The sequence below is a fragment of the Pecten maximus genome, chromosome 16, assembly GCF_902652985.1.
Source record: "Pecten maximus chromosome 16, xPecMax1.1, whole genome shotgun sequence".
Lineage (NCBI taxonomy): Eukaryota > Metazoa > Mollusca > Bivalvia > Pectinida > Pectinidae > Pecten > Pecten maximus.
In genome coordinates this window covers 29,811,854-29,828,492 of record NC_047030.1, presented here as the reverse complement: position 1 = coordinate 29,828,492, position 16,639 = coordinate 29,811,854, and the positions used below count along the sequence as shown (strand labels likewise).

At 34.6% G+C, this 16,639-nt stretch overlaps 1 protein-coding gene across 2 annotated transcripts; it reads right to left on the bottom strand.

Annotated features, from left to right (window-relative positions):
- Positions 1-1,327: 1,327 nt before the first annotated feature.
- Positions 1,328-16,638, bottom strand: LOC117314779 (peroxisomal targeting signal 1 receptor-like). Of its 2 annotated transcripts, XM_033868877.1 has the most exons (17): positions 16,531-16,638; positions 14,734-14,859; positions 14,309-14,344; positions 14,028-14,063; positions 13,543-13,666; positions 12,096-12,276; positions 11,588-11,735; positions 10,775-10,894; positions 9,142-9,263; positions 8,742-8,799; positions 8,489-8,632; positions 7,794-7,864; positions 7,275-7,460; positions 5,342-5,420; positions 4,698-4,784; positions 4,270-4,427; positions 1,328-3,688 (listed from the first exon to the last, which is right to left on the bottom strand). In XM_033868877.1, exons 2-17 carry the CDS (start codon positions 14,827-14,829, stop codon positions 3,487-3,489), a joined length of 1,848 nt encoding a protein of 615 aa, XP_033724768.1. In that variant the 5' UTR covers positions 14,830-14,859; positions 16,531-16,638; the 3' UTR covers positions 1,328-3,486. The 2 variants fall into 2 exon arrangements, with proteins under 2 accessions (XP_033724768.1, XP_033724769.1); XM_033868878.1 differs by lacking the exon at positions 10,775-10,894.
- Between the last annotated feature and the right edge of the window lies 1 nt (position 16,639).

The window sequence follows — 16,639 nt, the reverse complement described above, 5'->3', positions numbered from 1 at the left end:
ATAGAGGTCTCTGTTGAGTTAATATGTTAACAAATTTTGCTTCAATTAATTTGGGACCCATTTTAGAAGGAATTATGAATTATTTAAAATTTATTCATTAGGTACAATTACATTGTATATCGGAAATACGAACCCAACAATCCGTTTGTTGATGCACATTACAAACATATCTTTTTGGATGAGGTCTAAACTTGTCACCACTTCAATGATTTCCAAGACCTCATCCAGTTACTGTGTGGAAATTTATATCTTTTGGCTACAAACTCTATAGGCATCCCGAAGTAGAAATATTTATGTTCTCGGATAACTTCTGGTATAACTCTGTACAGTTTCAAATGGTTACGTCCAGTTTGACTTTCTTGACGAAATTCCTTATCCAGTTTGATACCCTCAAACTCTAAAAATTATCAGTCAGATGCATTTTTGGTTGAAAGGTTTGAAGTAGATGTGTTTATATATATTCATGAACATCTGATCTTTTTTATCTAACTAGCTTATGCTTGTAAACCATCCAGGAATAAAAAAAGATATTTGGAAAAAATCATACTTGTTTTTGTGTTTAATTTTCATTCAACAAAATTATCACCTGTCGTATTAGCTCCTTGTCAAAAAAAAAATATCAAGAAGCCCACGGGCCTGAACAGTCACCCGAGTTCTAACTTATTTCAGTATTAAAGCAGCAATTCAAGAAGTTATCTTTCAACTTACAGTTTGAATTTCAATTGTGATTTGAAAGATGAAATTGTGTTAGCTTTAAGAGGTGACAAGACCTGTTTATACTGATTTCATCCCAAAAATGAAGACATTTTTGAGAGTGAAAAAAGGAAACATTGTGGTGTGTCCAACTGAGTTGATCAGTCAGTCATGTGATTATTTTAATAACACATCATTTTTATTAGGCTTAATGTAACACAGTTACGTTTCAGCCTATTGCCATCCCCTCTGGATTTTGATGTACACTTACAATCCTAGCATTCTGATTGGTTCAAATATTCCAGCAAAAATCTTTCAAAATTGTCCTGCGTCTGTGTTCCATCCATCCGTATACAATTCTTGTTATTGCTACTTGTTTCGGTACTTCTCAGAAAGTACTGAAGGGATCTTTCTCAAATTTCATATATAAGTTCCCCTTGGTTCCTTAATATAAGCTTGTTGAGCATATATTGCATGTTGGGACTGATCAGAAAACAACATGGATACTACCAGGATTATCCACTTTATTTTCGATTGGTATAAAATATCTCTTTTAAGTACATTGGTTTTTTTATATCATACTTTCTCAGCATTACAATCCCCCTTTACAGGATAATATAACACAAACAATCAATGTCTGTAAAAAATCTGTATTTGGATCCTTGATGCATAACAGTGAGGTGCGTTTAATCCTCTACAAAGCATTTCAATAGGACTCAGTAGTAAATTATAACCATTATATTAATGATATTTCTAATTTATTCTCTCATTCAATTACAAATATACACAGTTGAAGAACAACACTATTTGTACCGAATAACACCACTAACCCAGTATATTTCTCCATTATATGGATTAAATTCAATAACTATGTACTTCATCAAATATTCCTCTTTAATTAGCTTTAATTAATCCCTGAGGTTAATCATTAAAACATCTGATTAACGATCGTTACTGTATACATGTAGTTACAAGATACTACATGTCCTAAATACTCAAAATATTTCTCGTAAAAATATCAGGGTAAACAACAACAAAACAAACTTAATCGATAATTAATTAATTAATTTTACTCATTACAACTCGTTATACTGTCAGCTTTTGTCTAAGAGTGAAAATCTGGCATTATAAGAGATAATTGCAGTAAATGAGGAACAGGGAATTAGACATACAGACTGAATTGGCAGTAAAAAGGGTGAAAATGCAGCAATGGACAATATAACAAGGTTTATTATTTTATACATGTCCATGTTTATTTAATGAAATAATTTATTTATCAAGTTAAAACACTTTCAGCTTCAGATGAACTCTCAGAATTATGAAGAGAAAATAAAATGTTCTCATGTCTTACCAGGATAAATACATTACAATTATTTGACATGATTTATTAGGATAAATAAATTACAATGATTTGTCTTAATTTATCAGGATAAATAAACTTAAATAATTTGACATGATTTATAAAATCGTCATACTTTTTGAAGAGGAAACAAAATTGTGAACAAATAATCTGACATGATTTATAAGATCTTCATACTTTATGAAGAGGAAACAAAATTGTGAACAAAGACATTAAACTGAGAAATATGGAAGAAATGGTGATTTTATGGTGATACCAGTGAAATAATTCCAGATTAAATAGGGCTGACGTAACATATGATAGAGGATTCCTTGATATATGGCATAATGGACCAGTTTGGACACGGGCTTTGTACAAAAACTGTTAACGCTTTGTAAAATTTGTGTATGTACAGTACAACAGATATCGGGACTTCAAGTACTTATCTGACAAAAATAAATATCAGTAAAATACATAATGTTATTAAGAAATGTTGTATTGAAGTCAGTTGCCTGACACTGACTGTAGGCTGGTGGGTTTTCTCTGGGTACTCAGGCTTTCCTCCACCTCCACAACCAGGCACATCCTTAAATAACCCTGACTGTACTTAATAAGATGTAAACAAAATAAACGTATTGCTGTAGAAGTATAAACATAAGTAAGGTTATTACCTATATTTTACCTGTTAATTGATTAGGCCGTGATAAATGGTAGCTTCGACGATGAACACTAATGATAAATACTTAGTAACATGTGGATACATTTTATGGAATAACTGTTTGTAGGTACGTTCTGTTTATAATCTATATATAGCCATCACGAGTAATCACACAATATCTGGATAACTCTTAACAAAAAATAATCTTGGATGCTTTCTTCAATGTTCTTCAATGTTCACACAATATATTGTTACTACAGACATTCAGCATTCATACTGAGAAATTTACTTCTTTACTTTACGATTTACTTGCAGTTCTACTGCTACAAAAACACTATAGTTAATCATTGAGTTGTCCCCACTCTGAGACAAGGCACAGAGAAGTGTTTGTGGTAGAAGAAACATAATAATTAACAGGCAAGACTTCACAACACAAAGATGATGATGATGATGATGACGATGGCGATGGCAATGACGATGACGATGATGATGATTATTATGATGATGATGATTATGATGATGATGATGATGATGAAATGAAGTTCTTCTGACATCCATAATCAATATCCTTAATACAATCTTTTGTCGTTCAAATAACTGTAGAATTTCATAGATCAACAACAGAAATGTTTAACTCCGTCAGTGTTAAAATATATGCAACACCATCCTTGGTTTTACTTCAGTTGCTCAGCATCAGACGAAGCACTCCTGGCAAACATTCCAGACTGTCTTGATCGTTGAGCTGATGTTCTCTTACAGCAGAACATGCACCATCTGACACTGAGCAATTTTGATATCAAGATCCCATGCCGAATTCTTGTTTTAATCGTTCCAAGTCATTTTTATCACAGATTTCGTAAAGGTCGGGCCGTCCCATCAGGGAAACGGCCATACGTAAGGTACTCCAAATGTTTTTTGACATCACAAATTGTGGATCTTTCAGTCCGTGGCTTTGACTCTGCATATTCAACGCTGTTAAGAAATGTTCAACTGCCTCTCTAAAAATAAAAAGACAAGATGGATGAAAACGTCCATTAAAAATATCAAAAGGCCAAAGGTACCTGTCCATGTTATTATACATGTAATCTGTTACAACTGGAGATTGTGTAACTGGACCATGTAATTGAGACACAGTAATCAATCTTCAGTAAAAGCATTTCAATCAACAATTAAAATTTCTCAATAACGTTGGCACACAGAACATACAAATAAACAAATTTCCCTGTGGCCTTGACCTTTGCATGAATGGGTATTGACCTCAGGTAAAATGTTTCTATATACAACCCTAAAAACTTCCTTGTAAAAACATAATCACAAAATATCAACCAGTGAAAAGAAACAAAATCTTACATTTCTGACCTTGACCTTTGACATTGACTTCTACTTATGCAACATATCTGACTGATTAACATTACCTTAAGATAATGTATAATATGTGGGAGGTACAGTTATTATATAATGACAATTCAAATTCTACTTTTACAATCGTGACCTGAAAAGAACAATTTTGGCAACCAAAGTTATTTTTTTTCTCAAGAAGTTATCAAACGTGGAAAATGTATACCAATATTGTACTTACTTGTGAGCCCCAAGGTTGATACAGGCGATACCCAGATTGTACCGGGATCGTATGTAGCCCGGCGCTATCTGTAGAGCATGGTGATAGGCTTCGACTGCCTCCTCACTCCGGTTTCCATTAGCGAGGGTCGCTCCTAACTTATTCCATAGCAACGCATCCTATTACAAATACATACATATTACTACATAACTCACAAATACTCCTGGTATGGGAAAGCTTATTTTCAGTGAAAATACTACTTTAAAAAATCTAATTACCTATTTAGCAAAAATAAAATGTGTCACTGTTTTAAATAAAAAGTTAAAATAATTTTTAAGCTTTATTTTGCAAAATTTGTTAGTCACTGAGATGGATAGAAGAAAAATATGAACAGGTCATTAGAAAATAATTTGACAAGTATTAATATATAAAATCTTAAACTGACTTACCTTAGGCCTGACCTGTAGGGCTGCAGAGAAACAGTCGACAGCCTTGTCGTACTCCCCACTCAGGTTAAACAGCACACCTAGACCGCTCTATAATATAAAGTTACAGTCGTACTCCCCACTCAGGTTAAACAGCACACCTAGACCGCTCTATAATATAAAGTTACAGTCGTACTCCCCACTCAGGTTAAACAGCACACCTAGACCGCTCTATAACATAAAGTTACAGTCTACACACCTAGACCGCTCTATAATATAAAGTTACAGTCTACAATTATATAACACAAACAATAGACTACAATTCTGTAACACAAACAATAGACTACAATTCTATAACACAAACAATAGACTACAATTCTATAACACAAACAATAGACAACAATTCTATAACACAAACAATAGACTACAATTCTATAACACAAACAATAGACAACAATTCTATAACACAAACAATAGACTACAATTCTATAATACAAACAATAGGCTCCAATTCTACGATACAATTTTTGTGTCGCAATGAGATTTTCCAACTGACCTTTTCACCTTAATTTTCCATATTGATTTTCAATAAGTTTTTGAAAATAAGATACAAGAATTTTTCTTTTGCTGCTGTGAAAAAGCTTCAGGATCATGGTTATATTACCCACCTGAACGTCAGCATCTATATCCTGGGGGAACATTCTCGCTGCCTGTATATATAAGTCCTTTACTTCACCGTGTTCTGAACTGTAATATAATCAATCTTATATATCACATATATCAATACACTGTTAACAGATATGATAACCCCCATTACATATTAAGTTAAGGTCACCATAACACTGAGCTGTAGATTCCCACTGTTTCAACCACAGTATCATATGTGACATCACCAGCTTGACTATCTTCACTCACCAAGGCTTCTGATTACGTTACACTCCACGAACCCTTGGCAGATATAGTCATGTTTAAACCGTCGCGCCCTGGGATCCCAGGGCACCCAATCAAATCACATTTTACATTCAGGTTTGATTTTGCAGTAAACGAAAATTGCGGTGCCAAGTACTGAGCTACCTTGTTGATGCCATGGCATTTTACCTAAATACAGAGATGTACAATCTTGAGGGAAACATTCACAGTGTTCGATCAATTTATATAAGTCATTGAACACATATCTCATTAAAATGACACAAGACTCCACATGTGTTTGTAAACATCACCGATGAAGTACATCGGTAACACACGTTTTGATTGGTCGAAAATTTCATGCATAAAGGGTGGTAATTTGGAATCTCCGCTAGAGAGCCAGAACTGACGACTACATCTGCCAATTTAAGGGTTTGTTGAGTGTAACGTAATCAGAAACCATGGCTAGCGAAGATGCAGTTGGACAGGAATCGAGTGAGAACATTGTTATTTAGATTTCACATCAGTTTCATAAAATGCTGTTTTCATGACTTTTCATAATAATATCTTAGTTATGTGATGTACAAAAGCTTCCATTCATTTCCATTCCTAGCAAAACATATATTTGATGAAACATCTTTATTCTGAGAAAATTTGAGTTCTATCTCGACATTACAGCTGATCATGCTCGTTGGTTATTTTTGATACAAAAGTCTGCTGCCTGATTTGTTCATTGAATGTGACTTTTTGCCCAGCATTTGAAGTATGAAAACTTCATTTCAACTGTTAAAACAAATTGTTAAAACTAAACTGTTCAAAATAATTTAACATTTATTTATATAAGGGTGACATCATGGAGATTTTTATGATTAGTTGGTCTTTTTCTCATGTCTTTCTTTATCAGATATATAGTATACTACATTCTGTTCACAGAATATAGCCAGGATGTGGGGTGTGTATAGGAAAAGCAGTGTGTAATGGAGAAATACCAGAAAAAGGGGCAGACCTACTGGTAAACACATTGAGACAACTCTTCACAATATTCTCCACTAAAAACCAAGGTATTTTTATGGGAAAGAATTCTAGGTTCTACAAGTAAACACATAGCAAGGCAGTGCAAAAATAGCATTGATTAATTGTCAGGAATGGACTTTTAATGATTTTTTTGTTACTGCTGATTAATAAATTTTTTTTTCTTTTGTTAATTCATTTGTTTGGGGGGGGGGGGGGGGGGGGGAGGGGCGGAGGGGGAGGGGGGGCAAAGTGGTTTGAGGACATTGGCACTTCACTCTTTCTGTGTCTATGTTCTTTGCAAGTATTTTTATCTATATGTTTCCACTTTGTAATTTTAGAAACTTTGTCACTGTTCAAGACTTAATTATTTCTTCAAGACATACAATGGCCTTTAAGATGTTGTATTTCGATTCTGATTACTGAGCTTTTTGAGTGCTTGAGGAAAAATGTTGTATCGAAAATAAACTTGCTCACCTGAACCTTACATATCTCTTAGGTTTAAGTTTTGCCGTGTTTCTGCTCAAAATAACAAATTAAAGAGCCTTTTAGAAAAAACAAATTAACGATTGAATCACGAATGTTATTTATTCAAAACTTTCTGCTTATGTAAAAACATCCAGATGAAAATTTTCCTTTCACTGGGCCATGAGAAAATAATCATTTTAAGTTATATTTACTTACCTAGAAACATAGGAAGAGACTTTGGGTTCGTTTTCCAGCTCCCCTGGAACCAGGGCGGTGTACTTAGGGTTGTGTTTCAGCCAGGACTTGAGGGCGTGGCAGGCATGAGAGGCCAGGGACTCGTTCGTGTAGCTCACACCTAAGGCCATCAGGGCAGTTAAGTTGCCAGGGCTCAGGTCCAGACATCTGGTCAACACAAAACCATAAAAATAACATAATGTAACGTTTTTGTAGCTACATACTTAAAATCATCATAGACAGCAATATATATCAATGTCATGATGTCATTGACAAATCATAATTTAATTAACCCTTTCAACCCTAAGAAACGTTTGTGGACTCTTCCACACAACCATCATTTGAAGTCCAATATAGTCAGTAGGGGTGAAAGGGTTAAGACAGAAGATCCTTGAAATATTGTCCATCACCAAATTACAATGATAATAACATATAATATTGGACAATATACCACTAGATAAAAGTTTTTCATTTCTGACTACAAAGTAATATTGCTGGTACCTTTTCAGTGCGGCGATGGCTGCAGGTTCCTGTTCATTCTCGGCTTGTGATGTACCCAGAAACTGCCACGCCTGATAAATGATGGAAACAGATAGAGTACAGCTTCATCAATACAGTATATAGTCAGTAACCAGTACCAAATGGATTACCATACATTGGGCCGAAACACAACCACTCGTCAAATCAGAAAATAAGTGGCAGAGTCTCTGCATGATGTAACTTTTTGTCTCGATATTTATCAAATTGATTGTATGCATACGTATCACATTGCATAATAATACTTTACCACTCAACTGGAGTGTAGGTATAGACATTCAGTCAGAGAAAAATGAAGTTTGAATATTACGTACTGAAGAGTTTTCAAAAGAAAAATCAAGTTTAAATATTTTGTACTGAAGAGTTTTTCAAGAGAAAAATTAAGTTTGAATATTACCTACTGAAGAGTTTTCAAGAGAAAAATTAAGTTTGAATATTATGTCCTGAAGAGTTTTCAAGAGAAAAATGAAGCTTGAATATTACGCCCTGAAGAGCTTTCAAGAGAAAAATAAAGTTTGAATATTTGGTCCTGAAAAGATTTCAAGAGAAAAATTAAGTTTGAATATTACGCCCTGAAGAGTTTTCATACAGACTCATACTTACATCTGTCTCTAGATAATACTTAACACCCCGCCATCATTGTAACATTGAATGCCTACCTCCATGTGCTGATCATTTTTCTGTACTGCCGCCTCAAATAACAGGACAGCGTTTGGAATATCTCCCTCACTTAGCTTCTCCTTGCCTGCCTGGAAGGGGTCTGGATGATCAAGGAGGGGGTTTTCTTGTTCGAATTCATAGGCCTGAAAAAAGAGAAAGATACTGTCAAAATTGTCACTCATTTTAGATTTAATTTTCTGGCTCAACAGATATATCAGCATGAGAAATTCCAAGAAGACATAATTCTGTTACCTTATAGGGCTCTGACTGTTCAAACTCTGTCAGCCATGGATGGCCATCCTCTCTGGTTCTGAATCCACAAAAAAAGAAATAATATGTGATGGCAAACTCAGACAAAGTATATGAAGTTTGATAGCATGTTGTTTCACAGGTACTTTTTATAATTTTTGCTAGTCATGAATTAATTTTTGCTAGTCATTAATCAATTTTTGCTAGTCATTAATCAATTTTTGCTAGTCATTAATCAATTTTTGCTAATCATTTATTAATTCTTATAAATTAGAACAGAACTTTGTCTTTGCAAAATGCTAACAAGCTTAAATTTTCTTTGTGAATGTAGGTACGACAAGGTATCACAGACACTGGTATAACCTCCTACCAATGTTGTTAGGCAGGCACAACATATACATACTTATCCACATCCTCCCAATGTTGTTGTAATTTTTCCCAGAAGTCCTCATCTTCAGTGTTTCTACTTCCTGTCATTTCAGCAAACTCCTCCTCCCATTGGTCAACAACAGACTTCCCAGCAGTCTACAGGAAATAGTCGAGTTGTCATGAGTACGGCAAAACAACACTTTGTGTTTACACAATGAATAGCAACAGACATTTTAAGATCATTCAACTCACACCAATTTGTCCCTGAATACAAGAAACTCAAAGATCAACTCAAAGATCAAATAAATCCTAATTTCTAAATTAATTTCATCTTAATATAATCAGTTTACTCTCAGACTAAACAAGAATTAAGCATATTTGGTACAAAGTTCTTAGACTAAACAAGAATTAAGCATATTTGGTACAAATTAAGTTCTTAAGTTATTAAACTGAAAAAACAATCTTTTTCCTAAAACCTGAAACTACCGAACAAACTTCACATTGGCTGAGTAGTAGCAAGTGATCACCATATATTAGTTCAAGAAAGGTTAAACTATTGATGTCATGTAAAACAAAGTGCAAATCTCACAAATTTACAAATCTAAAAACATTGTGATGAGATATCTATATACAGCATTACAGCATACAGAATGTGAAACATTTTGCAGGTTTATTACAAGACATTTGGTGTATCAGGGGTTACTCATTCCAACAAAAACCTAGTAGTGGTACTACCAACATAACGTTTACACCAATTCAATATATCAAGCGCTTTCTGCTGATTTTATAATGATCAAAAATCAACAAGTGATCAATATTTACAAAACAGTAAACATCATTACGAGGTCAGAGAAAAAAAACAGCATAATATTTGAAATTAACTCAAATACATTGAAACATAAACTACAAAGTAATGAAAGTATGACAAATATACAAGCAGTCTAGAAGTAGAGAGGACACTCAGAATGTCAAATTACAGCAGAGACAAAATGCACTAAGGGGAAACAACTCAGTTCAGTTTCACAAATCTTTACTCTAGGCCATTTTCGTTTTTGACGTCCAAACATTAAGACCACTATGACTTGGACCGATGTTGTTCATTTAAGAAATGAAGACAGACCTGGTGATTTTATATTACTTTCAGACGAGCCTTGACAAAGACTTTCAAGGCCTGTATTAACATTTGCAGGTCCATAAAAGATATATGTTTGAAATATTACATTTAAAAACTGACGAACCTGTTTGTCGGCATAAACAAACAGGCCCTAATAGGGCATAGTAGTGAAAATTCCATGCAATTTATAAACCACAAAATGAATTTAACTGATGTCTGAGAATCATTTATGTTATTTTCTGGGTAGTTATATTATGTCACTGTTTATATATTCTGAATACAATGGACTACGAACAGAAGAGAAAAAAATTCTGATGTTTCACCATATAGTGGAAAAAAGTAAAAATTAAGCAGGGCGGCAAGAAAACCAATGTGTAGATGTAGATGTAGATGAAAGAAAAGTTGAGAAGCTCAGCACAGCAGGAAGATAAGCGGGAAAAGAAAAGGCTAGGTATCGAAAGAAGCATGGAGGCGAGTATCGCCAAGGTGAGTATCGCCGAGGTGAGTATCACCAAGGTGAGTATCGCGGAGGAGAGTAGCTAGGAGATAGTACCTGATGTGTTACAAATTCCTGAGCCCAATCGTCGGCCCGATCCACGGAAGTTTTCTCTACAACTTCATTATCTTTTATTGTTATCTCACCATCGCCTATCCTCTTCACAAACTTCATAAACTGAGAATAAATTTGTATACCAGGTCAGGTTTGACTTACTATAATGTTATTGTATTGCTATGATGTTATAAGACAGGGTTTGATATATTAATAATAATTCTGTTATTTTTTGTTTGTTTTATCTACATTTACATATAAAAATGAAAAAAGACAAGATAGAGAACTAGCCATAATAAATAAGTCTTGTTATGCAAATGCAAACAATCTGCAATCTGTTTCTGATAGAGTTATGATGAAGACCATTGTTGGTGTTCGTCACAAACAGACATGCTATCATAAACTGGGTGAGAGATCTATGAATGAACAGGGATGTATTTTCATGGGAGAGGAAAGCTTAGGAATGGAAAGGTGATTTTGTACAGGAAATGCGGAGACTATCCAGAAAATGCTCGAAAGTTAAGTAGAGTACTCTTGTATATATACAAATGGAAGGGACGTAAAGCAGGGAATATTTGGCCAAACATTATATTAAAAACATACTTTATCAAACAAAATAACCAGCGCAAGTGTCTTAAAACCCATTGCAGTCTCTCATTTAAAATTTTAATGAAAACGCTGAAAATATAATTTATTAAAACTTATTTTAACACTGTCACCATGGTGAAGTTTTTAAAATTAATTATTAAGAGCACATTGGTTTTGATTTAATTTGTAGTAAATAAGAAATGTTTTTCCTGTTTTGCCATAGCCTACCTCAGAGTTAGCGAGTTTGGGGTCATCAATGCCCCCTACTAGTTCCTTTGCTGTCTGAGAGAGCTCAGCATCATTGGCCTGTTCAGTGCTGAAGTCATCCACCCACTTGGAATCATCGAGTATCTGTTCTTTCTCAAATTCTTCTGTCCTGTAACAACATTAATGGTTACATATTTTAATCAAAGTACTCGAAGTACTGAAAGACTAAACATGTTGATAAAGAATATACAGTGTATAAAATATTAAGTTTTAACCATTAGCTAATCAATAAATTCTGTCCTGTTACAACATCCATGGTTACATAAAATCCTTTCATTATAGCAAAACATAAGAAATATGCGATATCTATCTAAACAGTCACTACTGACAAGAATATTAGTTAACTAGGTGACATACAGCAACAGTTCTAAGGTCACAACAAAGTGTATTCACAAGTCCTCAGATAACAAGTTATCACAATTTAATTTTGAATTAAATAAGAAAATTCTACCAATTTTTTTTTACACACCAGGGCCTGTGTTCAGACTGATCGAGATAGTCCTCAGCCCATTTGACATCTGTGGGAGGTAGAATAGCTGGTTTCTGGGACATAAAATCATCAGCCCATTCATGATGGCCGGCCTCCTTCCCGTCACTCAGGAATTCAGATGCCCAGTTGTCCTGTGAGGCCAGCTCCGCTATCCCTAGGGCTGTAGCACACATAAACAGTCTTAAAATAAATCAAGAATGTAATGGATATTAAGATTTTGAAATAATTAATGTAGAAAATGATGACAGTAAAAAAGGTATATATTCCATTTCTACAGTTCATCAACATCTATGTCACACATAAAATTACAGTATACTGCTTCATAATTCTTTTAAAGGGAATTCAGGTAAGTTATTTTTTTTACATTATATGTTTTGCAATTAATAAATAACTTTTTTTTGCCAAATCAACAAGAGTACCATCATGGGTACAAAGTCTGTCTCACACTGTATATCAGTAAAATTCACAATAGAATTAGGGGGTGATTTCACCAACTGGAATCTATATCGCAATACATGTATACAAATATTCAAACAAAAAAATATTGCAATATTTAAAAGTGAAATAGACATAGTTCAAATAAGGCTTTGCATTGTAGAAAGCATTGAAATTATCATTATTACTCAACTCTAGGAAACAACAGTTAACCCAAAACCAACCCTCAAACTAAAGAAGATTTAGTACAATCATAAAGGTGTTTAATGATGCCTTTTAACACCTGCATCAAAACCTTAACATTAAGATAATGAAACTGAAGGTGATGACGATGTTGGGGTGACAAGATAAGCTCCCACTCTCCTTAAGAGGTGAGGTAACTGCCTCCTGTGTGACCACCTACCTCTTTGTGGGGCGTATTTTAGTTCTGCCTCCTACCTCTTTGTGGGGCGTATTTCAGTTCTGCCTCCTACGTACCACCTACCTCTTTGTGGGGCGTATTTCAGTTCTGCCTCCTGTGTGACCACCTACCTCTTTGTGGGGCGTATTTCAGTTCTGCCTCCTACGTACCACCTACCTCTTTGTGGGGCGTATTTCAGTTCTGCCTCCTACGTACCACCTACCTCTTTGTGGGGCGTATTTCAGTTCTGCCTCCTACGTACCACCTACCTCTTTGTGGGGCGTATTTTAGTTCTGCCTCCTACGTACCACCTACCTCTTTGTGGGGTGTATTTTAGTTCTGCCTCCTAAGTACCACGTACCTCTTTGTGGGGTGTATTTCAGTTCTGCCTCCTAAGTACCACCTACCTCTTTGTAGGGCGTATTTCAGTTCTGCCTCCTACGTACCACCTACCTCTTTGTGGGGCGTATTTCAGTTCTGCCTCCTACGTACCACCTACCTCTTTGTGGAGTGTATTTTAGTTCTGTCTCCTACGTACCACCTACCTCTTTGTGGGGTGTATTTTAGTTCTGTCTCCTACGTACCACCTACCTCTTTGTGGGGCGTATTTTAGTTCCGCTTCCTCTATCTCCCGCATCTCCTGTAGCAGACCACCCATGTGGAATGTTTGTGGGGCCATGGATGTCCGCGGCCCTGACAGAAACTCATCCACTAACTAAAGGAATGAACAGAAAATTAAATACAATGTAGAATATTTTATCTGAAGAGATATGGTTTATACTGTTTATAGCATAAAGACAAAAAGTTGAACATCCAAGTACTTGCTATTTGAAAAATTCCAAAATTTCCTTATATGAAAAATTCTGAAATATATGGAATGACTGAATCTGTTCATCTATTCTGATGATTATAACAAACATTATGATAATTTTAACAGTATTGTTTTCTTTTTAATATACACATCAATACTCTGATGATTTTGCTTAGAATGATAAAATGTAATTATAGTACATCGTGTTAATATAACTAGAAACATCTATGGTATTAGATCCATATATCCTGACACCACAACTTACCTCATGCTCAGAGATTTCAGTGATAGGACGGTTTACCTGTGAATAAAAATAAATCTTTTGATCTAAAAACTGAATATCTACAAGCAATATTGGCATACAATGGAGAATTCATTTTTTTAGTTTCAGAAAAAATCAACTGTATACTCATTAATGAAAATTACACAGCTTTCCTGTGACCAAGGTATTTATAGACCTCTTTTGTAATTTCTACAATGCTTTTACTAAATACGTACATATCTATCAAGTATTACTACAGAATTTATAAATAAAAAAAAACTTACCACTCCTAAGTGTGATGGGGGTCTACCAAGGCCTTCCTGTGAAATCAACCACAAATACATACAATTAACACACAAAGCAACTTATATTAAAAAAAGTTATGTAAATGTATGGCTCAGGTTAGGTGCTCTATACAATTAGATATTAAAGAACTTTTAACAGAAATCCATTAGATTTGGAACAACTTGTGTATGAATATTGTGTTGATCAGGTAATCTGTGCTTAATGTACATGTATATACATAAAACAAATAATCATACTGTTTTTTACATGTATAGCTTCAAACTTCAGACTTGAAATGTTACAAAAGTGCCCCCACAATGGGTTTAACTTACGTCTGAGAGAGATAACATTGGCAAGTATGCATATTTATGACTGCTCCTCCACAAAGTTGCTGAATATTTATTGATCAAAATCTGACATATACCTGTCTCAGGGCCTTGTCCTGAGTGAAATGACTTGTCAGCTTCATCAGGGAGTTGGTTCCCCCACACTCCCCCTCTACAAGGTTTCTCATTGCCATCTTTTGTTTATAAAGTAATCATGGAATTCTCTGTCCAAATAAAAACAGAATCAAATATATATAAACATATATATAAGAAAAATGAATCTGTCCTTGTGAAGGATAACATATAACAAATAACAAGACTTGGCCACCAGGCCTTTCTGCCCTATCGGGCTTCTTCCGCCTAAGAGGGCAGAAAGGCCTGGTGGAAATTCTTGTTTTTTTTTGTTATTTTTTAAACATATATGTACATTTATATATAAGAGGAATGAATAATCTTACATCAGTACAGCTGATGTTGTGACTGTCCCACTGACACAAGTTTCTCGGTCTTATCTAGACACCTTATTCTACAATTTTAATCACATTTACTTCCCCAATTCAGAATTCCTTGCTGCCAAAACCTTGAGAGAACTTATAAGGCAAGTTAAGCTAAAGGTTACATCTCATGAGACGAAGAACTAAGATGAACAAGGTTACATGTACATGACAAATGGAATGAGAAGAGGGATCGGAGGATATACAGTATGTATGCAGAGTTGATCTCGGGTAGGAATTTGATTGATTATCAATGCAAAAGGGCCAAAATCTGTTGCAGAAATTGACATGAGGATATGTGTGTACAGTGGCTTTAAAAGAAATCATTCACATGAAGATGTGTCCAGTTTTCAGAGAAGGGACTCTGAAGATGAATAAATGAGTTTAAAAAATACCTCATATTGTCTTTTTTTCAGTCATGAGCATATACCGGTAATTAAGGAGATATTGATTTTTTTCTGTCAATGCAACTTATTATTATCGTATCTATAATAATAACCAATTAAAAACTGCATTGTTCATCAATGTTGGGAAATATTCAATGTAAAAGAAACTTTTTTTTTGTGAGGAAATATTGGAGTCCTACATACATTAAAGAGCCTTGGCATGAATGCCCATTTAACAGTCTATGGTACAGTACGTTGACACAGGGTGGGTTGGGAATTTGTGCAAAATCTCTGTGGGTTCAAGAGTTTGTCTTGCACATATACAAATGTTTCTTATTTTGAAAGTGGCCAAGAAAAAGACAAGTGACCCTAAATTGCAGCAGAGGGAACGAAAGACACACAAGTTAATGCAGACAAACTATTTCAGTTTATCATTTAATAGGTTGGAGCCCAGTGTGCAGAGGAATATGGTAATGCGAACCAATAAGATTCAGTGAAAGTACATAAAGTTTGTTTGCCTAATCACATAACTGCTAAATAACTGCACATTATGTGTCTTAGAATTAATATAACCTCTTATCTGTATTAACTCAAACTGTTGCATCTTCATGTATAGATATAGTATTGATGCACGCTTGTCCAAGTATTTTTAGTCTACTAATTATAACTTAGTCCAGTGTAGAGGAACTTACTCTGTTCCTGTACTGGAAAATAACTACATGTATATATAACTATGTTTATTACGTCATGAAATATAACGTGTGCTGCCTGCATATGTATGTAGGGATAAATGTACTTTTTCAAATATGAATGCTTTTAAGTAAATTGACTTGGCCAGATAGGCTAATATTAAAGGTTTGGTAACAGGTTAATATCAAAACATCAGAAGTAGGGACAAATGTACCACAAGCACTAAACACAATTTTCTTGGATCATTTTCAAAAACAACTAAGTTCAAAGTTGTTTCCGATCATATTCCAGTGTTAGATAAAAACATATTTGAATTACAACTTACAAACTAAAAACAACGAATGGTTAGGCCTATTATTACTTCGTTAAGAACAAAACACCTTCATGATCATCCATGGCCACCATGTTGAGAGTCCATCGTTCACGAATGACCT

Bases quoted from the DNA above. Each gene is read 5' to 3' on its own strand.
- LOC117314779 (XM_033868877.1), bottom strand. From the start codon at position 14,829: ATGGCAATGAGAAACCTTGTAGAGGGGGAGTGTGGGGGAACCAACTCC. The intron at 13,667-14,027 runs GTAAGTTGTGGT...TCATTCCTTTAG, and splicing joins CTGAAATCTCTGAGCATGAG to TTAGTGGATGAGTTTCTGTC. The intron at 3,689-4,269 runs GTAAGTACAATA...TTTTATTTTTAG, and splicing joins ATCAACCTTGGGGCTCACAA to AGAGGCAGTTGAACATTTCT.